We start from the raw sequence: 21,442 nt of genomic DNA, 5'->3' as shown, positions 1-21,442 counted from the left end.
GGCAAGCATCCAATTACTTTTAATAGTACAAATAGCTCCATTTACCTAAGATTCAAATGTATTTGGCTTTTTTTTTTTTTGCAGCACGCTTAGATTATGGGATGTAAACAAACCATTAAAGCATAAAAATATCATCAAAACTAAGTCAACTGGAGGGAGAAAGACCATCCCTACTTCATGCACTTACAGTCTTGATGGCCGCTACATAGTGGCAGGTTGTAATGATGGCTCCATTCAGTTATGGGATTATAACAAACATACATACGTGAGCATCTTTTTGCTGATATTCAATAATAATGTTGATGTATTTGCACAAAGCCTATATCAACTCACTCTTTCTGTCTGTCTGTCTGGTAAAAAGTTTGCACACATTATTTCTCCCACACTCATAGATAATAGACATTAAAGACTTTCATTTGATTTTATGTCCACATTAGGTTATGAGTTTGACCAAATTTGGTTTTGAATTAGTTATCATTAAAAAGTTTTGTTGAAAAAAATATTTTATTTTAAAAAAACTGTCAATGTTAATATTAAGCTTTATTGATGTTGAAATTTATCCAGGTTAATGTTGCTATTCAAAATAAAAATGCACACATGAATGGCTCAGACATAACATGTTTGAGGTTTTCTTATGATGGTCGCACTTTAGCTTCTAGAGGAGGTTAGTAAATGTTTACACTTAAGTGACTACTGTATTGTAATACTATAGTTTGTTTTCATTGATTAGAGGAACTTGTTATCAACTATGTAAGTTTATACTTAAACTACTTTTGTCTCGTTTTTGAACCAAAACATACATTGTATCGTTTTATTTATTAAGTGCCACACTATTTATTGTCTAACTATTTCAGGAGATGACACATTAAAATTATGGGACATAAGAAGCTTTCAGAAACCATTGAATATTGCCAGAAATCTGGATAATCGTTTTCCTATGTTAGTTTTGCAGTTTTTTTTTTAAATAATTCTTAAAAATTAATATAATGTAGAGTAATTAATAGTTTTAATAGTTCTAAGCACCAAAGCTTACACAGCTTTATGTTTTGTATTTCAGGACAGACTGTATATTTAGCCCTGATGACAAGCTAGTTGTAACTGGAGTTTCTTTACAGAAAAATCAGACAGAAGGAAAAATTGTGTTTTTAGACAGAGAAAGTCTGGCTGTTGTTAAGGAGATGCATGTTTCTGAATCAGTAAGTTAAAAAGTAAACTTCTAGAATAAAAATACATTTCCTTATACTAGAAGTACCTATTGTTGCAATGAAATAGGTTCCAAATATCACTCATTTTGAAAAAAAAAGTAAATTTTTTTTAGGCTATCAGACCTACAGTAATAGTTTAGTATTTGTTAATTGTTCCTTAACTCTGCACCATATTGAGAACCAGACATTTGTAGCTTAGATTTATATCATATGAATTTTTATTTAGCTAGAGACTGGCAACATAAGGGCAATAAAAGGTTCTGAACATAATTTGTTAAAAGGTTACTCTTGAAGAATCTAGAAATAACACTTCAAACTGAAAAATTAGCTCAGATTGATCCTTTTGACATGGAGTTTCTTGCAATAAAGCTGATGGTGAGACAAAGAAACTATGGATTAGTGTAAATAAACTTAATCAGGTGCATCCAACTCATAATCATAATTAATAGCTTTTCAAGGCAAAGTTCTGATGTCACAGAATTTAAATGTATACAGAAAAAAATTGTGTCCATCTTTGATAAAGATGTTGTTAAAACTTGCTAGTTATTCATTATTTAAATTGATTTAATATTTTTGTATAACTATTTTTTTTTAAACCATAGCATATTACATTAGTATTTCATTACTACAGCTTTAGTTCTTTTAAAGAAACACACCTTGTTGAAAATTTTAAGTCTTTAAGTTACAAGTTTGTTTGTTTTTTATTATATTTACACCATATTCTTTTATGACAGAGTACAATTAGAGTGTTATGGCATCCAAAACTGAATCAAATGGTCGTAGGTTGTGGTGATGGCCTGGTCAAACTTTATTATGACCCGAAAAAGAGTCATAGGTATGTTTCTTTTTTTTTTATTTTTTGCTAACAAATGAATACATTGTCTGCAGAACCATTTCTGTTAATGTTATCATTTAAATATTCTAATCATTACAAAAGTGATTGTATACATTTCAGACAAAACAATACTTAAAGATAGGACAACAATGATTATTTGTCAACAAACTCAGCATATGCTTTTTAAGTTTTAGTCAATTCCTTATAAAGTAGTTAGACATAGTTTTACATGTAATATTGTTTTCTCCCAGAGGTGCTATGCTGTGCATGGTGAAAAGAGAACGTAAAGTGAAACAAGCTGAGATAGTAGCAGCACAAAACATCATTACACGTGAGTATACACTGGACCAAAACTACTTAGAAACAAAGTGTATCACAGTTGATATAGAGAGATTGTTTTTAATAAAAGAAGGCTAATTATCTCATTTTACTCATTTTGTTTAGCTTATGCTCTGCCTATGTTCCGGCAAGGAAGACCAACCAGTACAAGAAAATTTGATGAAAAAGTGCGAAAAGATCCTGTGAAAAGTCATAGACCTGACTTGCCGGTATCAGGTCCAGGTAAGCATTGTCTTATAATGTTAAGTTTAGCAGCTTACTTTGTAGTACAATTTCAACATATTTCAATGCTTTTTTTTTTTCAATTTATTTAGGTACGGGTGGTCGAGTCGGAGCTAAAGGGGCTACTCTTTCTCAGTATGTTGCTCAACAAATTGTTTCCAGAAAACCAGATCCTTTTGAGAAGGATCCAAGAGCTGCAATTCTGAGACATGCCAAAGAAGCGTCAGAAAATCCTTATTGGATTGATCCAGCTTACAAAAAGTTTGTAATGTTTTTTTTAATACTTTTTCTTGAATTTTATTTCAAAATTCTCATTTTAAAAAAATGTTGGTAGTGTGTTTAGTCATCAAATACATGAAAGACTCATTACTCTTAATGGTAGCTGGTAACTTCTACCATTTGGTAGATGTACAATAAAACCAAACCAAAGTACTAATCATACTGGACCCTTAATTACGAGGGTATTTGCAAAAGGTGAAATTGCCAGTATTTATAAGTGTTGACTATTCATTCAAAAAACTATATAGGTAATTTGTAAAAGTGTTTATTTATTCATTTATTACAGGACTCAGCCCAATCCAGTTTTCAGAGAAACAGAAGATGACGAAGATGATAAAAAGGATGAAGATGAACCAGGACCTATTTGGAAGAAAAAAAAATTACAATGAGATCTATGTATATTTTATATTGTAAAACATAACATTAATATTATAAAAATAAACATTTGTATATACCAATCGATTCATTGACTGTGTACAACTTTTTTTTTAAGTATTAGTCTCACCTAACAACTTGTGCAACCTCACAGTTATGGAATACTACTTTTAATAGCTTCATTAAGCATTGTACAATAAAACTAAACCGGAGACTGTTGCTATAGCTAAGGAACCCCTGAATAGAGTAAAAACAAAACAAGAAGTCATCTTTCAAGTAACAATTGAAATCAAAGTATTAAGAGCTTCAAAATAAATGCTTGGATTTGTATTAGCAAGAACTTACCATAAAATTCTTTGTCCCAACTTTGAGTGCTCCCAGAATCTGTATTTGCTAACTTTGATTAATGGATGTTGCCGAAATGCTGATATGATTTCTCTGGCACTTAGAAGTAGAATATTTTTTATTTTCATAAGTATAAAAGGTTTAAATAGTTTTAAAATTATTTAACTACATTATGGCTCTTTATTATTCTTAAGTCTGACAATTTTATGAAATTTACATTGAGCAAGGAATATTACCAATGAAAATTTGTTGCTGCCACAATAGCCTCTCTTGAGTTCATCATCTGAATATCCACTTGACCATACATAGAGAACCAAGCAGCCAACTAGAAAATGGACAAAAATATTTTCACACAGCATAATGGGTATTAGTATTTAATATAATGCTTGATAAATCAATTCTATTTCTACCTGTTGAGATATGAGCCTGGTGCCAGCCTTGGTACTTTGTACAAAGATTAAAGGTGGTCTCAAACTTAATACTTCCTCTCCATCCAGCTTCTGTCAACACAACACAGGGGAATTAATTTTTTTTTATCAAGGTAATACATTTTTATTTCTAATGGAGATTAGAATTATCTTCAGTAAAGAGGTTTGGCTTGTCACATTTCATTAGATTGTTTTTTTCTCTACTTACTTTTACTTTATCTTATCACTTCTGCCAGCAAGGTATTAAAGAGCAATATAAAACAGGATCTTCTTTTCAATATAAGGCATAAAAACCTTTTTCTTAAAGTGTTGCATTTAATTCAACTATTATTCTAAGCCTTCCATTTGCTCCATAATTTAATCCTAGAGGTGATGGTTGATTGGTTGGCATTCTTACAAGTTAATTTATTGGTGGTACAACATGGATATATAGTAAAGTAATATACACCAAGCTGAAAGCTACTTGTTTACATGACTAATGTCTCAAATATTCTAGATAAAACAATCTTTATAAAATATAAAAATCAATTCAGTCTTTAAATAAAATAGTAACTAAAAAAAACCTAGTGAAGACAACAGCTTTTATCTACACATGGAATACACTAAATGAACTTAAATGCCTAGTGGAAATCAATATTCTAAAGTAGAAATATAATGGTACAGAAGAAATTGTAGTTATAATCATAAAATCATGATCAGTGTCTTAAGGTTTGTGAATGGTCAAACCTTTACCAGAAAGAGAACTGCTGATCATTAAGTCTTTTTTTCTTAGAGTAGATTTTAAAATTTGTTGAACGAAGATTACTTAAACTCAAGACTGAATCTGTTTGTGCGATATGGTTCCTAACAGCTTTTAAATAAAATTATTACTATACAATCAGTAACATTTTTATTATAAGAAATTTATTTTTTTTTGCAAAGAAACCATAGATGCTTTATACTTAAATTTAAGCTATGAAATCAATATTTTGATAATGGTGACTTCATAATTTTAGAAGGCGACATACAACTTTCTAATTATTTTCAGTATTGTCATGTCCTTTTTATATGGAAAAAAAATCTGTAAAAATATGTTTTAATGTAAAAAAAACAAGTATATATACTATATATATGCTTGGGGTGTTTAAAACCTCCAAATTCATTCACTTAATTGATTAAATTTCATTATATTGTTTTGCCACCACAGATCCCAATTTATTTAATTTGCAAATTTTGGATCGAATGGCATTCTAGAATGGTTTAGAGACTTTTGTTGCACTATTGTTCTACAGTACTTAACTACAAATGAACTATTTCAGCTCACAAATTGATACAATGAACATAAACATTATTTTCTCATTCATTTCTGTTAAATAGATGCTAAGACAAAACCTCCAAAAATGTTGAGCCCACGATGATTAAAGTACTTACAATATGGCTGACCATAGCTCTGATAAGATTCACAGAATTTTTAAATTTCTTCATTGTAACCAGGTAATCTTTGAAAGAACATGGCTTAAAATGACTAGATCTGAAGAAAGAATGAGCAAAAGTCATAGATTCAGTAGATGCAACAAGTAATTGTTTCAACTTGTATTGTTAGTGAACTATTTCAAAAATCAAGATAAAAATAATACTAACCCACTTTCTTGAAAATGTAGAAAATGACAGAGTCTCAAAAATACTAGCATACATGAAAAGAAATTTGAGAAAGGATGGATGTACAAATCAAGCACAAATAAAATGTTTAGACTAAACTAGTTACATGATGTCAAAATAGTTTGAATAAATACATCAATACATTTTACTTGTGAATTTATAATTTTAGAAATTCATTAAATGAACAGTATTAAGATACATAAAAGAAATAAATGTACTTGATATTTTCCCAACATGCATTCTTTTCTTTAAACCTAAAAACATAACATCTCACATAATTTACAATTAAATTTAAACCTACCTACACCACACATATAAGAATCGTAGCCTGCTTGATGAGGAAAGCTGGCTTCTGACAGAAAAAAAAAAAGATTTTAAAAGCAATTTTTTTTTTTACATCAATAAATAGAATGAACATTTTTTTATTTCTTAACAGATATTATTAGACATTTTTTATGTCATAGTAACACTATTATGTAAATGGAATGCAAAAATCTTTAGTTAGACATTGAAAGAAAAAATAAAGTCGGTGTAAGTAATCTCTGGGCCATCATTTTTCTCTGCCCCTTTCCTAAGCACTCAATCAGCTTGGTGTATTCTTTTTTTTTTTGTTTAAAAGCCTATCTACAGCTCTATGAACTACAGCTTCTTCTCCATACTCTGAAGGTTTAGAAGCAAACATCTTTATTATTTTCTTCTTATCTTATCTTATATAATACAGACGTTACTTCAAAAAAGAAGATGATTACGTCCTACGCGTCATGCATTTAGTCATGCATATTAACCAATGACTTAAATTCTGCCAAGTCACTGGTTTTCCTGGCTAGCTCAGGCAACCCATTCCATGCTCTAATAGCACTAGGGAAGAAGGAGTATTTGTACAAATTTGTCCTAGCATATGGGACGAGGAATGTGCCTTTATCTTTGTGTCTTTCAGAGTATTTTATTAAATTTTGTTTTTGTATTTGAAGATTATGGTTCAGTGTTTTATGTATGATTGCTACTTTACTTTTGAGCCTTCTGTCCTGAAGGCTTTCTAAATTTAGTGATTTTACTAAAGGTGTTACTCTAGTCAAATGTGAATATTCGTTTGTTATGAATCGCACTGCTCTATTTTGTGTCTGTTCTAGTTTCTTAATGTTTTCTTGAGTTGAGGGGTCCCAAACAGAGGATGCATATTCTATTATTGGCCTAACCAAGGTTAAATAACATTTTAGTTTTATGTTCTTATTTGATTTATAGAAATTTCTTTTAATAAATCCTAATGCTTTGTTTGATTTTTTTGTAGTTTCATCAATATGTGGATTCCATGACAGTTTTTCATTTATTATAACACCTAGGTATTTTGCGTTTTTAGTCTGTGTTACTGGTTTGCCATGAATAAGATAAGTGGAATTAATTTGTTTTAGTTTTTTTGTTACTCTTAACAACTGACATTTTTCTGGGTGGAAAGACATGCTCCAATTTGATTCCCATTTCTGTAATTCATCTAATTCTCTTTGTAAAATATCTGTGTCTTGTGTTGTTTTTATTGTTCTATATATTATGCAATCGTCTGCAAATAATCTGACTTTTGTTCCTGAACTAATGCAATTTGGTAAATCATTTATGTAAATTAAAAATAGTAGTGGACCCAAGACTGTTCCTTGAGGTACACCTGAGTTTACTGTTATCTGTGTTGATTTAGAGCCATTTATTATTACAGTTTGTTCTCTCCCTATCAGAAAATCTTTAATCCACTGATGCAGTGGACCATTAATGCCAAAATATTTTAATTTTTTAAGCAAACTATGGTGGAGAACTTTGTCAAAAGCCTTAGAAAAATCTAGTAAGATAGCATCTATTTGTTCACTATTATCTAAACCTTTTGAAAAATCATCAATTAGTCATATTAGTTGTGTTTCACATGATCTATATTTCCTAAAGCCATGTTGGTATGGTGTGAGGACATTATGTTTGTCTAAGTGGTTTATGATGTTGCTACATATTATGTGTTCTAGGATTTTACATGTGATGCTGGTAAGTGATACTGGTCTGTAGTTTCCTGGGTCAGATTTTTCTCCTTTTTTAAATAGGGGGGTGACATTAGCTTCTTTCCAGTCCTTTGGTACTCTGCCCTGGTTAAGTGAAGCCTGAAAGAGTATTTTGAACACTGGGGCTAGCTCATTACTTAGTTCTTTGAGTAATCTAGCTGGAATACCATCAGGTCCAGAAGCTTTATTTGGTTTGGTGTTGGCTAATAGTTTTTGAATTCCATTTTCTTGTACTACTATATCTTCTATGTTGTCTACTTGGTTCAAATTCAGTAATATGTCTTTGTCTCCTGGGGCTGAGAATGCTGATGCAAAGTATTTGTTTAGAATGTTTGCTTTAGTTTCATTATCATTATGTATTATGTTATGTTCATCTTTTAATGGCGCTACGCCTGTTGTTTCCATTTTCTTAGACTTAATGTATGACCATAGGTTTTTGTTGTTATCTTTAGATATTACATTGTTTATGTATTCACTCTGCAGCTGTCTGCTTACTTTTTGGGTTAAGTGTTTAATTTTTATATACTTTTTGTAAACTCTTTCTGCATTAGTTTCTTTAAATTTTCTATAGAGGTTTTCCTTCTGTTTACAAAGCTTCTTTAGTCTATTATTAAACCAGCATTTATTTATTTTGTTTGATGTGTATTTAGTTGGTATATGATTTTCTATAATGCTTTTAAGATGGTTTTTAATGAAATTCCAGAGGTCATCGACTGGTTGGTTAATGTCTTTTTCTAATAAGAATGTTTGTTGAAAGTTTAATGCAGCTTGGTGTAGTTGTGTTAGGTTACATTTATTCCAGAGTAAGATTTTTCTTTTGGGTTTTGTATTGGCTACTGCTTTTATCTGACTGTGTATTTTTATGATCTCATGGTCTGATAGACCAGGGATAATATCATAATCAACTACTAATCCAGGTCTGTTGGTTAAGAAGAGATCTAATGTGTTGTTTAATCTAGTTGGCTTTTTAATGATTTGATCTAAACTTAGGTTGTGTAAGTGTCTATGAAAAGCTCATTTATGTCCTTAAGGTTTTGGTGTTTATCTATGGTTAGTGTTTTCCAATTTATATCAGGTAGGTTGAAATCACCCATAATCCAAAAAACTGCATTTTTATTTGTCTCTTTAAGTGTAGTAATCTGATTACATAGTTCCTGCATGTATTCTAAACTAGAATTTGGTGGTCTGTAAATGCTGCCTATTATTAGGGATGTTGAGGTGGTATTAATTTTACAAAATGTTGATTCTATATTTTTTGAGTTAGGTAAGGTAATTTCTTCTGCTATAAGAGTGTTTTTTATTGCTAAAAGAACTCCTCCATGATTATCAGCCCTATCTTTTCTAAAAATTTCATAATTACTATTGAAAATTTCTGCATTATAAATTTCAGGATGTAGCCAAGTTTCTGTGCCTGCAATTATGTCTGGTTTCTCACATTCTAATAAAATTTCTAAGTCTGCTGTTTTGTTCCTAATGCTTTGAAAATTTATTACTAAGGTTTTAAGGTATTTTGGTGTTACTTCTTTAGTAGGTTTGTTTAGTGTTGTATTAATTTTAGTAGATTTAGGTTTAACAGGAGTGGATCTGGCTAGTGGTTGGTGAGTTTCAAGTAACAAACAGCAAATGAAATTAAAGCTACATATAAAGGAAAATTAATGTATACAAGATACCTGGGAAATCTCCACTTTCAGTGTGTTTTATTTTAGGCTGAAGCATAGCTAAAATTGTTGTATTTCTGGAACATAGAAAGAAACAATTACTTATAAAAGTGGCAAAATTGTTACAATTCAATGTTTCACTTGCTTAGAGGCTAGATTTAAATGCACGAAACAAAGAACTAAGTAATATGTTAGAAATCATACGAACTGATTTATTCCATCATATAGCTCTTTCAAATTCCCAGTTGTAAAAAGCAATGCAGATTCCAGGAACTGAGGAAAAAAGTAAACTTGTAAAATCCAATGATTAAAATACTTAACATAAAAAATATTACAGAAGGTTCATTAGATAAATTATTTTGCATTTTATTTTTATTGTTGATTTTTTAAATTAAAAAAATGTAATTCACTAACCCTTTTTATGCAATAGTGGATATGTTTTGTGTCGAAAATGCTTGGGAACATTTTGTGAATATCTTGTTTGAACTTGGCATAACTGTCTAAAACAAAATATTCATACATTGTAATAATTATAATTCCGCTTCAATAACAATGTCAATTCTAAATAAATATTCTTACAAATTTTTATAATAAATATGAAATTCTTTTACAACACTAGCTAATACTGTGCTTTCCTACAAACTTTTGGCCCCTCTCCCACTAAAAAACATTCACTCTTTGACAATTCTCCAGCTCTTCCTTAAACATTCTGTTTCACACTAAAATAAGCTAGTTTACACAGGCACATTTTTAATAAACTGACTACAATCACAAGCTTATACACTTAAGAGTGCAATAGAGTGCTTAGTAAAAAAAAATTTATTTGTGGTATTTAACATTTGTATTTAGCCCTTATTAAAACTTAATTGGACCAATAAAACAAAACAGACTTGGGAAAACTGATGACAGTTAAATTGTGAAAAGTACTTTATGTTAAACATGGAACGCTACACTTAATAAACAACGCCAACACTATAACGCCAGATTCATGAGTGAATTTATTTACACACTCTGGTAACACACATGACACATAACATTCCAACATTCAGTCCCTTAGTCAAGGGGAATCATTCAAGCTACTCATATAAACAATGTCAACATTCATTACAATTTCTCTTTTCTTTTTCTCGCTCATTCTTACTTTCAACTTTAAAGGCAAAAAATCCAGAATCAGAAAAGAATGGAAAATCAACCGAGAAATAGGATAGTACATATTATTTTAACAAGTATTTTATACATGACAATAGTACAATGTAAAAGAGTTGTGTAAAGCAAAATAACTTGAAAATCAAACAAATTACAAAAATCTGTTTTATTCATGTTTTTTTTTTTTTTTCATTTTTTTTTTTTTTCTTTCATACTTTTTTTTTTTTTTTTTTTTTCAAAAACAACATATGAAGAATAACAAAATGAAATAGTAGACATATTCACATGACTAGGAATAATGATATATTACAACAAAAAATATGGCAGGGCTTTTTATACAAAGGTATATTTACATTACTAGAAATAAAAATATGGTGATTAAGGAAAAAAAAATGAAATAACAGTGCTGCTTACACAAACTCATCCGGGAGTCTTCCTTCTTGCAGTATGGTCAGAAGTAGAAGTCCTGATGCGCCCCGTTTGGTCGTCACATTAGCTGGTTGTGCTCTTCTTGGACACCAGCGAATTTCAATTCTATTAGTCCTGTGGGTCTCATTGATGTAAGCAATGTCAATACGCTGCCTTTTGTCTTCCACTAGCTTGGTGGTCTGCAGCGCTTCAATGAAAAGTGTGATAGGCAACGACTGTTTTCTCAATACCACAGAGTTCTTCTATTACAGTTCTGTAAAAGATGGCAGACTCTAGGCCTTCTTGCAAGCCTAATGCCTCAGCAGCTATGGTAGATCTCACTACCCTTTTGATCTTCAAGGCTAGCCAAAAAATGGGACAATAATGCCCGTCTTTGTCTTTAATCCATACAATATGGGCACTTGTACTTCCTGTACCACCACTAAGATTACCCAAGGCGGCATCGCAGAACAGAAGCAGCTCCCAGTCTTCTTCAGGTTTTCCATTTAGACCTCTATACAATTGTATGGGTCTTAAGTCTTTTAGCTTTCCGATGGCTTTTATTGCTCGAATTAGGTCTGTAACCTCGGCTTTGTTTAACTTTGTGCTGAGTTCAACTAACTTAAGTCATATCAGGTCTGGGGCCTTGAACGACCCAATTTAACTGGCCAATGAGTTTTCGATACAAAGACTGTTCTGTATCATTCAACTGCAACTCCTTTAGCAAACATCTTGCTGGGTCTAACTTTGGGCGATCAAGTTTTTCGATGTACGCTGTGTGGTCCAGCATGATCCCATCTGTGTCGGATGTCGAATCCGATGTAATAAAAAATTCTCTCTTCTGTCTTTCCTGCCACAAATCGGTGACACACATAGTCTTCTCAAAAACGCCATTGCCAGCACGAAAAAAATCGTCGACGTGGCAACAAATTATGTCATATACAACTCCATCAGTCATTAATGTGAACAGTGCTGGATCAAAGCTTGACTGCAACCAAGTTCAATAAGCTCTTCTTTGACACTTAAATAAAACTGTCTTGCACCATCCTTGAGTCCATACTTAAGTTTCCAAATAACATTACTTGGAGTATTACTTTCTTTTTGAAGTATAATATGTATCTCTCTATCCAGGGGCTTTCCATGTAAAAATGCAGATTTGATGTCTTTTGTTTTAATCAGCCACTGTTTACTAGACACAATTGACAAAAAAATTCTCATGGAACCCTTAGCAACAGTTGGACTATCTTTTGGTATTAAGTCTTGCTCTTCAAATCCTCTTACAACTAGACATGCTTTTGGTGAACCATTTTTCTTTGTTATAACCCAACGTGTAGAACTAGCATTTTGTCCACAGTCTTCAACCTCTTCATATGTTTCAAACTGTTTTAATTTCAATAACTCCAATTGTTTGGCTTCATCTATCTCTTTGCTTGATTCAACCATTGATAAACATACATTGTCGCTGTTGCCTCCCCTTGAATATTTCCACTCAATTCGTTCAAGGTCAACACTTTTTCTTTCTTTGTCCACATGATTGTCTATGTTATACCAATACTTATACTTTCCCGTGGCTTTGCCTGCTCTTTCGAGAATGGTCCGTTGTTCTGATTTGGCCATTCTGTATTCTATTTGTTCATTTGGCTTCAAACAAGTTACAGAATGAATGTCTGTCCTTGTGTCACTTTCATCTCTAATAAGTTCACGATCTCCATCAAATATTTCGCTTACACCACTCTTGATGACGTCATGAATCGTTTTTGTGTTCTTCTCATTATCTTCTGTACTCTCTTTCTCCTCCACGCTCGCTTTATAAATTCTGTTTGGTGCCACTCTGACAAACACACCGCCATGTCTCACTAAAACAACTTTTCCATCTTGAAATACCACCTTTCCGGGTCCTAACCATCTCTCTTTGCCTTCACGCTTGTAAAAAACTTTGTCACCATTTTGAAACACCTGCTTTGATGCTCGAAATTTAGAACGCAGGGCTCGTATTCTTTCACTTGACTCTAATTGAATGTAAGCTTTACGTGCCTCGCGGAGAGCAGGCAGTTGCTTATAAAAGGCTTCACTTGTTGTGCTACTCTCTAAAGCTGGTAGTTTTGCGTGAAGAATGCTTGGTAAATTAGGGTTTCTACCAAACACAAGCTGATGGCTACTATAACCATTTCTCATTTGCAAAGAGTTTTTAGCAATATTTGCCCAGAATAGAGTTTCCAGGTCTACGTCTGAAATTTCAGTCTCAAGTTTCATTAGCAAGTGCAGTATCCATTGACCTTTGTATTGTTTGAGATCCATTGCAACTTTTTTATTAAAGTCTCTGGCCATAGGGAAAGCCACTACAGATTGAGATGGTGTCTTAGCAATTACTTTGCATAGTTCACAGCTTCTTTCTATATCTGTTAATTCCTCTTCAAAACCCTCACCCCGAATGTTAGCATTTTGAAGTGAAGTCATAAATCTATCCCTTGTATGGTAAGCTAACTGCCTATGTAGTTTTCTAATAGTTACCTTGCGTTTTTCTGGGGATTCGTCGAATGCTTTTACTGTGTTGACCTTTTCAATATGAATTGTTTCTGTCTTGTCAATGGGAATACAATAATGGCCAGATGATGTTAAGTTTAAGGCAACCTCTCTCCCAAATATAACAGCTGTATCATTTTCTAAATTCATTTTTACTCCTGCTGACTTCATAGCAGATCTGGAGAGTAATAATGGTATGTCTGTTTCTACAGCATCAGTCACAAGCTTAACCTTCTTTCCAGCCACTGTGACAGGTAACTCATATTCACCTTTTGATTTTATTTTTGTCCCACCACCAAACTTAAACATTCTGTGACCTTCTCTTAACTTCACTTTGTTGCGGTCCTCTTCATCTAAAGAGCCCAAAAATGCCTCCAACCATGTCATTCACGTGGGAAGCGTGGTCGAGAGGCCAAGTGCGCTTGAACTTGGCTTGGCTTGACTACCTAGAAGGGGGCTCGAGGTTCGACACCCGACTCGGGCAGAGTTGTGTTTACTGAGCGCCTAAAGGCAGCACGGAAAACCAACTCCTAGATACCCCCTCCCCCCCACCGGTCCACAAATGAGATTGGACCAAAAGCGCTCTGAGCATGCTATAAGCATGAAAGTGGCGCTATATAAAAGCTATAATAATAATTCCACACACTGTACTACTGCATGCGCTGTCCAATACGGCACAGTTAAAAGCTTCGACTCCTAATTGGGAAGTTTCATCTTTGTGATTTCCTGTGAACAAACAGGCTTCTTCTTCCTGGTCAACGATATTGACCCTCTTAGACATGTTTTCCCAACTGTCAGGGCACTTGGACAAAAGATGTCTGTATGATCCACATGATTTACATGTTAAGACATTTCCGTCGGGACCAACTGGGTTTATATTTTTCAAACTTCGTTGAGCTTTTGGGAATCCAAAACCTCGGGTGCCGCCCCTTCCTTGTCCTCCACCTCTCACTTGAGGTCCGACTTTAGGCTTATAGTTACATTTTGTCTGATTTTCTCGTCTTCCAAAGCTACTGAAGTTCTCACGTCTTTGGTATCCCGCTGCCCATAAAGCTTCTTCATTATCAGCCAAAAACTTTGGCTCAAGTTTGATACATGCCTCTTGGTCCTTCAGCTTACTTTCTTCTCCCTTAAACTTTTTCAAAGACGACTTAGCTTCCTCATACAAGGTCTCTCGTTCGGCGAAATTCATTCCAGTCAAAACAAGCATCTTTTCGTTTCGAGTTATTCTTGCATTCCTTAGTAACTTGAAGGCCAGAATCTCAGGTGGCAGTTTCATCTTTTTCTTCTCTATTCTACTATATTTTGTATCAAATTCTGCTATGAAATCCTGTATGGACTGGTTTTCCCCCTGTTTCAAATCTTCGAACTCGTCAAATTTGTGAATGCTATCTGCGAGGTCATCTTTGGCCAAGTTCTTGTCAAGAAACTGCAAAAGTCTCTCAAAGCCTTCCCGACACTTGAGCTCTGATAGGTCTAATTGTTCGAACACCTTGTCTCTTATCCCAGATGCACTGCTTTGTGGTAGTGAAAGGGCTATGGCTATAGCTCTTTTCTCTTCTTTCAGGTCAGTTATTTCATTCCATGCGAGTAACTCTTGTTTATACAATTCGTATGGCTTTTCTTTAATAAATGATGGAATCTCTATCCTAGTAGCCATTATTACTCCAAATTGGATCATAAAGTAAATAATTTTACTTACAGCTCTGCTACCATTTGTTAAACATGGAACGCTACACTTAATAAACAACGCCAACACTATAACGCCAGATTCATGAGTGAATTTATTTACACACTCTGGTAACACACATGACACATAACATTCCAACATTCAGTCCCTTAGTCAAGGGGAATCATTCAAGCTACTCATATAAACAATGTCAACACTTTATTACTTGAAGAACATGCTAAATAATGGTGTTTTTTTTTCTTCTTTTTATCACAAAGAGGGAGAATTAGTGATGAGCAAAATCAGACAGTTAGTGCTTTTGCTTTTAAAGGAATGCCAGTTGCTGGCAAAATGAGGACATGTCCACCTTTTTGGGGGTATGTCCTGCATCTGGAGGGATTTACTAAAAGTGTTAAAATGTCTGCCTTTCACTAAGCTGTTTACTTCATTGATATAATTTCCAGTATTTCTCTTCAAATCATCTGGTTATACACAAATCCAGTCATAAATAGCTGAAAGATGACACAATTTTTTAACAAACTCCAACTGGAACAGGTGCTTGTATATTCAAAGTTGTTAAGCAGAAACCTATTTCTCTGAGTTCCTTGAAATCTGTGATTTGTATTTTCTAACATAATGTTGACATTTAAAGAGAACTTTGGCTTATCAATGATGTCCTCCTTTTAGTCTTGTAAGCCAAGGCATACAAATAGAAAGAAATGTTTTATGAAAATCTTTTAAAAAGAAAGTAACAGACTGTGCAAGTCTTACCTGGCAAAGGATTGTGAAATTTGTCATACATGAAAATAAGATCCATAAGTAAGTTGTGACCAACAACTGGCTGCAAAAAAATGTAATTTATTCAACAGGTTTTTTAAATTACTTTATAACTATTTAATAAGTTAATATATACATACTAAAACAAACAACTCACTTTTTGGGAAATCTGAAGTAATCTAAAGACTCTAGTAAATCCTAGTAATTGTATAATCTGCCTTTAAAAAAATAATGAAAATAGGATGATGTAAACACACACACAAATAGTTTCAATAAAGGAAAACTAAGTTCTCAAAATGTTTATCCCATTTCTTGAAAGATTGTAAGCATTTCAACACTTATAAACTATTAAAACTTTTGTCTGTTGAGTCATTGATTTTGTGCTAATGAACAAAAAAAATAGTAAAAATCTTTTTTTTTCCACATGTAATACTGGAGGCTTGTGGCTGAGTGGTAAAGCACTTGGCATCCAAACCGAGGGGTCTCAGGTTTGGTAATTTCAAGATCTCTAGGGCACTTCTGAGTTCATCCAGCTCTAATGGGTACCTGACATTAGTTAGGGAAAAGTAAAGGTGGTTGGTCGTTGTGCTGGCCACATGACACTTTCGTTAACTGTTAGCCTCAGAAATAGATTAACTCTACATCATTTGCAATATAAATCCTAAGGACTGAAAGGTAATTTTACTACTTTACCTTTATAATCTAATACATAATGTATCTTATTTCCTTTAATAATATGTTAACACATTTTATTATTAGTGGATTAAATTTAGTATGAAAAAAAAAAAAAAAAGCTCCATTACTGTTTCTGGTACTCCTGATGAGAAGAATGATTCTCCCTCTCCAACAACTGCCTTTTGACTTTATCCACATGTTCTACCACTATCTGACATTTTAGATGAACATTAAAATCAGTCCTAAAATTAAAAATAATACTGGTACAAAATATTTTACTATTTGCATGAAACTTCTTCTAAAATAAAACTTTTACCTGGTCAAAGGGGTTGCTAGAAGTCCAAATATGAGCAAACCTCATACGCAAATCTGTATGGTAGACATAGGAACTCTCTGAACCTGTGTGTAGTATATATATATATAATTACAACCATCTAAAATGACTCATATTTTTTATATGCTGTAAAACAAAACTAATGACCATTACAAAAACATCACACCATATCTGAACATCTCAACAACTAACAATACCTTTAGGTAAAGATAATGTAAGTATGTCACCAACTTTACTGTTAGGCAGCCAAGCAGCCACTTTTGAACAAAGACTTTGTAGTTCAGTCTCATCATCACTAAATTTAGAAAACAGCAGTTACTAAATAAAGAATGAGTAATTAAATAGCTACATTTCAAAACAAATTATGGTATTTATTGTAAACAAAAAACACAACTATTTACTTATTTAATCCAGAGAATAAATAGCCAGCAGCCATTTCATTGGTTAAGTTTCGTTCTTGAATATTATTCAGAAAAGGAATTCCTTGTTTAACCCACTAAATAAAAAAAAAAAAAAAAGAGAAATAACTTTTCAAGTACGCAATAAAAGGTATATTGATTCAATACTATCATTTAAATGTGTATATTATGTTGGGTGAGTGGTGGTTCTATGCAGGAGTTATTACTAAAACAAAGCTTACCTTATTAAAATCAAAAGAATTTTTCTTTAAAAATTCTAAGGATGAGGTCTGAAACAAAAGAGAGATTTTGAAATATTCTCTTAAAAAAACATAACCATAAGTGCAACCATGAAAGAACTCTTCCTCATAGCTTATTGTCTTCAAATAATGAAAAATGTGAATTAACATTTTTTTGTACATTTAGGAGATATCCAAGCAAATTTAATGGATTAGGACTGGAAAATTAATTAAATGCAAACAGCCCTAGAATCTGCAGATTCTCATCTTATAAAATACAGATGTTACTTCAAAAAAGAAGATGATTACATCCAATGTGTGTATTAGGTCAATCTATGCATACATATTAAGCAATGATTTAAATTCTGTCAAGTCATTGGTTTACCTGGCTGACTCAGGCAACCCATTCCATACTCTAATAGCACTAGGGATTAAGATATTTGAAATATTAAATCAGAAAAATTTAACTACACACCTAAAATAATTTTGTATGGCGCATATCATTAGGTCATCTATAACATTTTCAATACTTAGTCACTTAGTTGTTGACTATGCCATTGTTTTAATTAAATATGTGTGTTACGTCAACTTTGCAATAAAAAATGCTTTAAAATTGATTACCTGTACAGAGAAGCGTGGATCATAAGAACCAAATGGAAACGGGAAGAGATAAAAGTGATAGGTTTGAGTGGAATAACTGAAAAATATTTGTTTTCAAAATAGAGTTACAACCATTGATATATCATTTTTTACAAGTATTTTCAAAATTCAGTACTATAGTACTTAAGCATTTAATCCTTACCAGTTATCTTTGGCATTTCTCACAAACATTGTCAAACCTGAGATTAAAACATAATTAAACATATGTATTCATTGAAGCTGACCATAATTAGTTCTTATTATTTTTAGTTAACCAAATAAATAAGTTAAAAAAAAAACTGATTTACCTATCTGAGATAAAGTAAATTTCTGCACACTATATCTGAGTTTAGCATACCTCTCAGCACTGTTATCAAAAAGGCTATAAGAAAAAGAATTTTTTTAAATATCATGTTTAGGATTTGATACAAGTTGTATTTTATTGCCACATTGTTGTAGAAGAATCTAGCATTCATTTTCAACATGAACAGTAACAGTTGATTTATGTCCTATACACACAAAAAAAAGTAAATAGAATATAGAATATACAGTCCAACCTTGGCTTGCTATGTTCATCATAATAGAGACCAGTAAATTCTGTGTCAATAGCTGTTGAAATAAAAAAAAAAAAAAAAAAAAGTGCTAAAAAAAAAATAAATGATATGTTAAAATAAGGCTTATCTATTGGCTTTAGAGAAACCCATCAGTCTTCCATCCTGAAGGGTTTCTAAATTTAGGGATTTTACTAAAGGGGTTACTCTAATCAAATGTGAATATTCGTTTGTTATGAATCTCACTGCTCTAATTTGTGTCTGATCCAGTTTCTTAATGTTTTCTTGAGTTGGAGGTCCCAAACAGAGGATACATATATTCTATTATTTGCCTAACCAAGATTAAATAACACTTTAGTTTTATGTTCTTATTTAATTTGTAGAAATTTCTTATTAATAAACCCTAATGCTTTGTTTGATTTCTTTATTAATTAATTAACTCTTTCAGTGCTGCGTTACTCTCAGCAAGTAACTTTCACTAGCACTGGTCAGTGGGCGTTACTTTCAGCGAGTAACTTGATTTACAATATTTGTTTATATATCTTTTTTATGTTAAACTTTTTTATTTCTCTCTTTTTTTTTTCATTTTCCTGATGTGGGACTGATAGTTCTTTGTTGTGGTAAATTTGATGCAGTACCAAAACATTTTCTTTTAAAGAAAACATTATGTTAATGATTCCTCTTTTTTAGTTTATTTCCCGGGTCCCAAAAAATGTAAGTAATACAATTTCTTTGTGCATTTGTTCATCTCTTATGAAATTTGAAGTGATTAAATGTGTTTAGTTTTGTGATTTTTTAATATTTATGAATTAAATGTTTAATCAAAAGGTTGATCTTTCAGTATATCGATTTTAAACTAATTTTTAAAAATATATTTCCTTTTTCCGTGCTCAGTTTAAAATTAATGAAAAAAAGATTTTTCTTGAATAATTAATTTTATTTATTATAAGTTTGTAGCCCATTCATTTTTCTTTAAAATAAAATAAAATTTGTTAGAATTAACTGATTGCATAAATCTTGCATTTATATTATACTCTAAACTAGAATAGTTTTAAATCTATCTTAGTATCTATATAGTATAGATTTAGAAATCTAGAATAAAGCTGATGTCTAGATGTAGAGATTTAGAAAGTACTCCAACTCCAGGTCTAAAAAGAATTTAGAGAAATCTAAAACTATGACATAGATATCTAGATTAGGACTAGATCAGTAGATGAGATCTGAATTACAATTTATTCTAGTTAGACCTAGATGCAGATCTATCAGTGGAGTAGTAGTTAATATCTTACTAATCTTAGATCTACAAATACAATATAATAAGGGGCAAAAGCAAGTAATTGGCACCTAAAACAGTAAGCTTATCTTATCTTATAAATTACATCATTCCAAAAGAGAAGATAATTAAGTCAATCTAGTGATGAATGCTTGTTAATTAGTGACTTAAAGCTTTGGACAGAAGAGGTTTGTTACTTTGTTAGCCTTGGCTGACTGCCCACCTAAGAGAAGGAAACCACTGAATTCAAACCTTTGCTGCCCTGCAGCTATACACAAACTATGCCAAACAATTCAAGCATGGGAAAGGCTTAGTCTTAGTGAGGAAAAATAAGGATCAGTGAACTTAACATAGCTAGCAGCATACCGCTACAGCCTAGTGGAGCCTGTATGCTGCTGATCCTAAACTGTCAGTGTCTGATCCCAGACTGTATTGGCTGTTCCTTTGGGTACATTGATCAGCTAAGGGGGAGTTGGGGGTAATGCTGTGTGGCCAACATCATTTCGACTTTACTGAAGTTACTGTCCTTAGTCACAGTGAACATAGCTAATGCCCAGAATCTAGCAGCTAGCTCTATATAACACTATATTAGTCTATATTGACTACATTGATCATTGACTATATCTATAGTCTAGATCTATATTGACTATATATTATATATATCAAAAATATCTCTAGAATTAGATTAATTAGATCTTACTAATTACTTACTACTTGATCTAGTAACCTTTAACCTAGTAAAAACAAAACTAACTATATCTAGAATTCTATATATATATATATATATATATATATATATATATATATATATATATATATATATATATATATATATATAACAAGAACTTCAATTTGAATAAGTTTATGAAGTCGAAGGAATAACTTACTAATAAGACATAAGACTAATAACTAGACTAAACTAAATAATTCACCACTAAAAAAGACTAAGACGACTAAGTAGTCTTAGTCATAGACTACTTAGTCATAGTCTAACTCTAAGTCTCTGTCTAACTAAGACTAAAGTCAAGAGATTAGGTATGATCATCATGTTTTAGCTAAAAGCAGAAATTACCTAGAGTAGTTAGAGTTAGATCTAGAGACTTGACACTGTCAGACTGACAGTGAAGTTCAAGTTGACTTAACGTCTTAAGTACTTAAGTCAGTTAAGACTTACTTAGTAGTTACTAAGTTAGTTAACTTAAGTCATAACATATCAGAATCAGTGTCTTAAGTCTTAACTTTTTTAAACTTACAAATGAAATCAGCATTTTCAATTGCGTACTCAATTTTTGGAAATAAGCTGTCAAAGTTTTGTCTAGTTACTTCAAACATATTCATAAAATAAGACCAGAAGCAAAGGTATCAGACTCAAGATCTTTTATAAGAATTGTAGAAAATATTTTAAAATGTTTTTCACGCCATGTAACATTGTAAGGCATGTAATGTAAATAAA

At 32.0% G+C, this 21,442-nt stretch overlaps 2 protein-coding genes across 6 annotated transcripts in view; one reads left to right on the top strand and one right to left on the bottom strand.

Moving 5' to 3' along the window:
• LOC106060488 (WD repeat-containing protein 70-like) overlaps window positions 1-3,493 on the top strand; it is an 11,106-nt gene extending 7,613 nt beyond the window's left edge. For all 4 annotated transcript variants that reach the window (XM_056030285.1, XM_056030287.1, XM_056030286.1 and 1 more), the window contains exons 10-18: window positions 85-265; window positions 565-664; window positions 855-939; window positions 1,058-1,196; window positions 1,940-2,040; window positions 2,292-2,371; window positions 2,485-2,601; window positions 2,694-2,862; window positions 3,167-3,493. In XM_056030285.1, the coding sequence (XP_055886260.1) occupies window positions 85-265; window positions 565-664; window positions 855-939; window positions 1,058-1,196; window positions 1,940-2,040; window positions 2,292-2,371; window positions 2,485-2,601; window positions 2,694-2,862; window positions 3,167-3,269 (1,075 nt within the window). In that variant the 3' untranslated portion in view covers window positions 3,270-3,493. The remainder of the gene's footprint in view (window positions 1-84; window positions 266-564; window positions 665-854; window positions 940-1,057; window positions 1,197-1,939; window positions 2,041-2,291; window positions 2,372-2,484; window positions 2,602-2,693; window positions 2,863-3,166) is intronic.
• Window positions 3,130-21,442, bottom strand: LOC106060503 (poly(A)-specific ribonuclease PNLDC1-like). Of its 2 annotated transcripts, none has more exons than XM_056030290.1 (23): window positions 21,243-21,442; window positions 18,723-18,774; window positions 18,474-18,547; window positions 18,329-18,365; window positions 18,148-18,223; window positions 17,530-17,577; window positions 17,291-17,385; window positions 17,087-17,184; window positions 16,872-16,954; window positions 16,684-16,766; window positions 16,038-16,098; window positions 15,875-15,944; window positions 9,772-9,857; window positions 9,566-9,630; window positions 9,370-9,434; window positions 5,968-6,018; window positions 5,649-5,691; window positions 5,439-5,538; window positions 4,011-4,100; window positions 3,837-3,925; window positions 3,601-3,699; window positions 3,386-3,492; window positions 3,130-3,240 (listed from the first exon to the last, which is right to left on the bottom strand). In XM_056030290.1, the coding sequence occupies exons 1-22, from the start codon at window positions 21,325-21,327 to the stop codon at window positions 3,438-3,440; spliced, it is 1,605 nt and encodes a 534-aa protein (XP_055886265.1). In that variant the 5' UTR covers window positions 21,328-21,442; the 3' UTR covers window positions 3,130-3,240; window positions 3,386-3,437. The 2 variants fall into 2 exon arrangements, with proteins under 2 accessions (XP_055886265.1, XP_055886266.1); XM_056030291.1 differs by having other exon boundaries at window positions 5,968-6,015.

This window comes from Biomphalaria glabrata, chromosome 5 (assembly GCF_947242115.1).
Source record: "Biomphalaria glabrata chromosome 5, xgBioGlab47.1, whole genome shotgun sequence".
Lineage (NCBI taxonomy): Eukaryota > Metazoa > Mollusca > Gastropoda > Planorbidae > Biomphalaria > Biomphalaria glabrata.
This window is presented reverse-complemented; position numbering and strand designations above follow the sequence as displayed.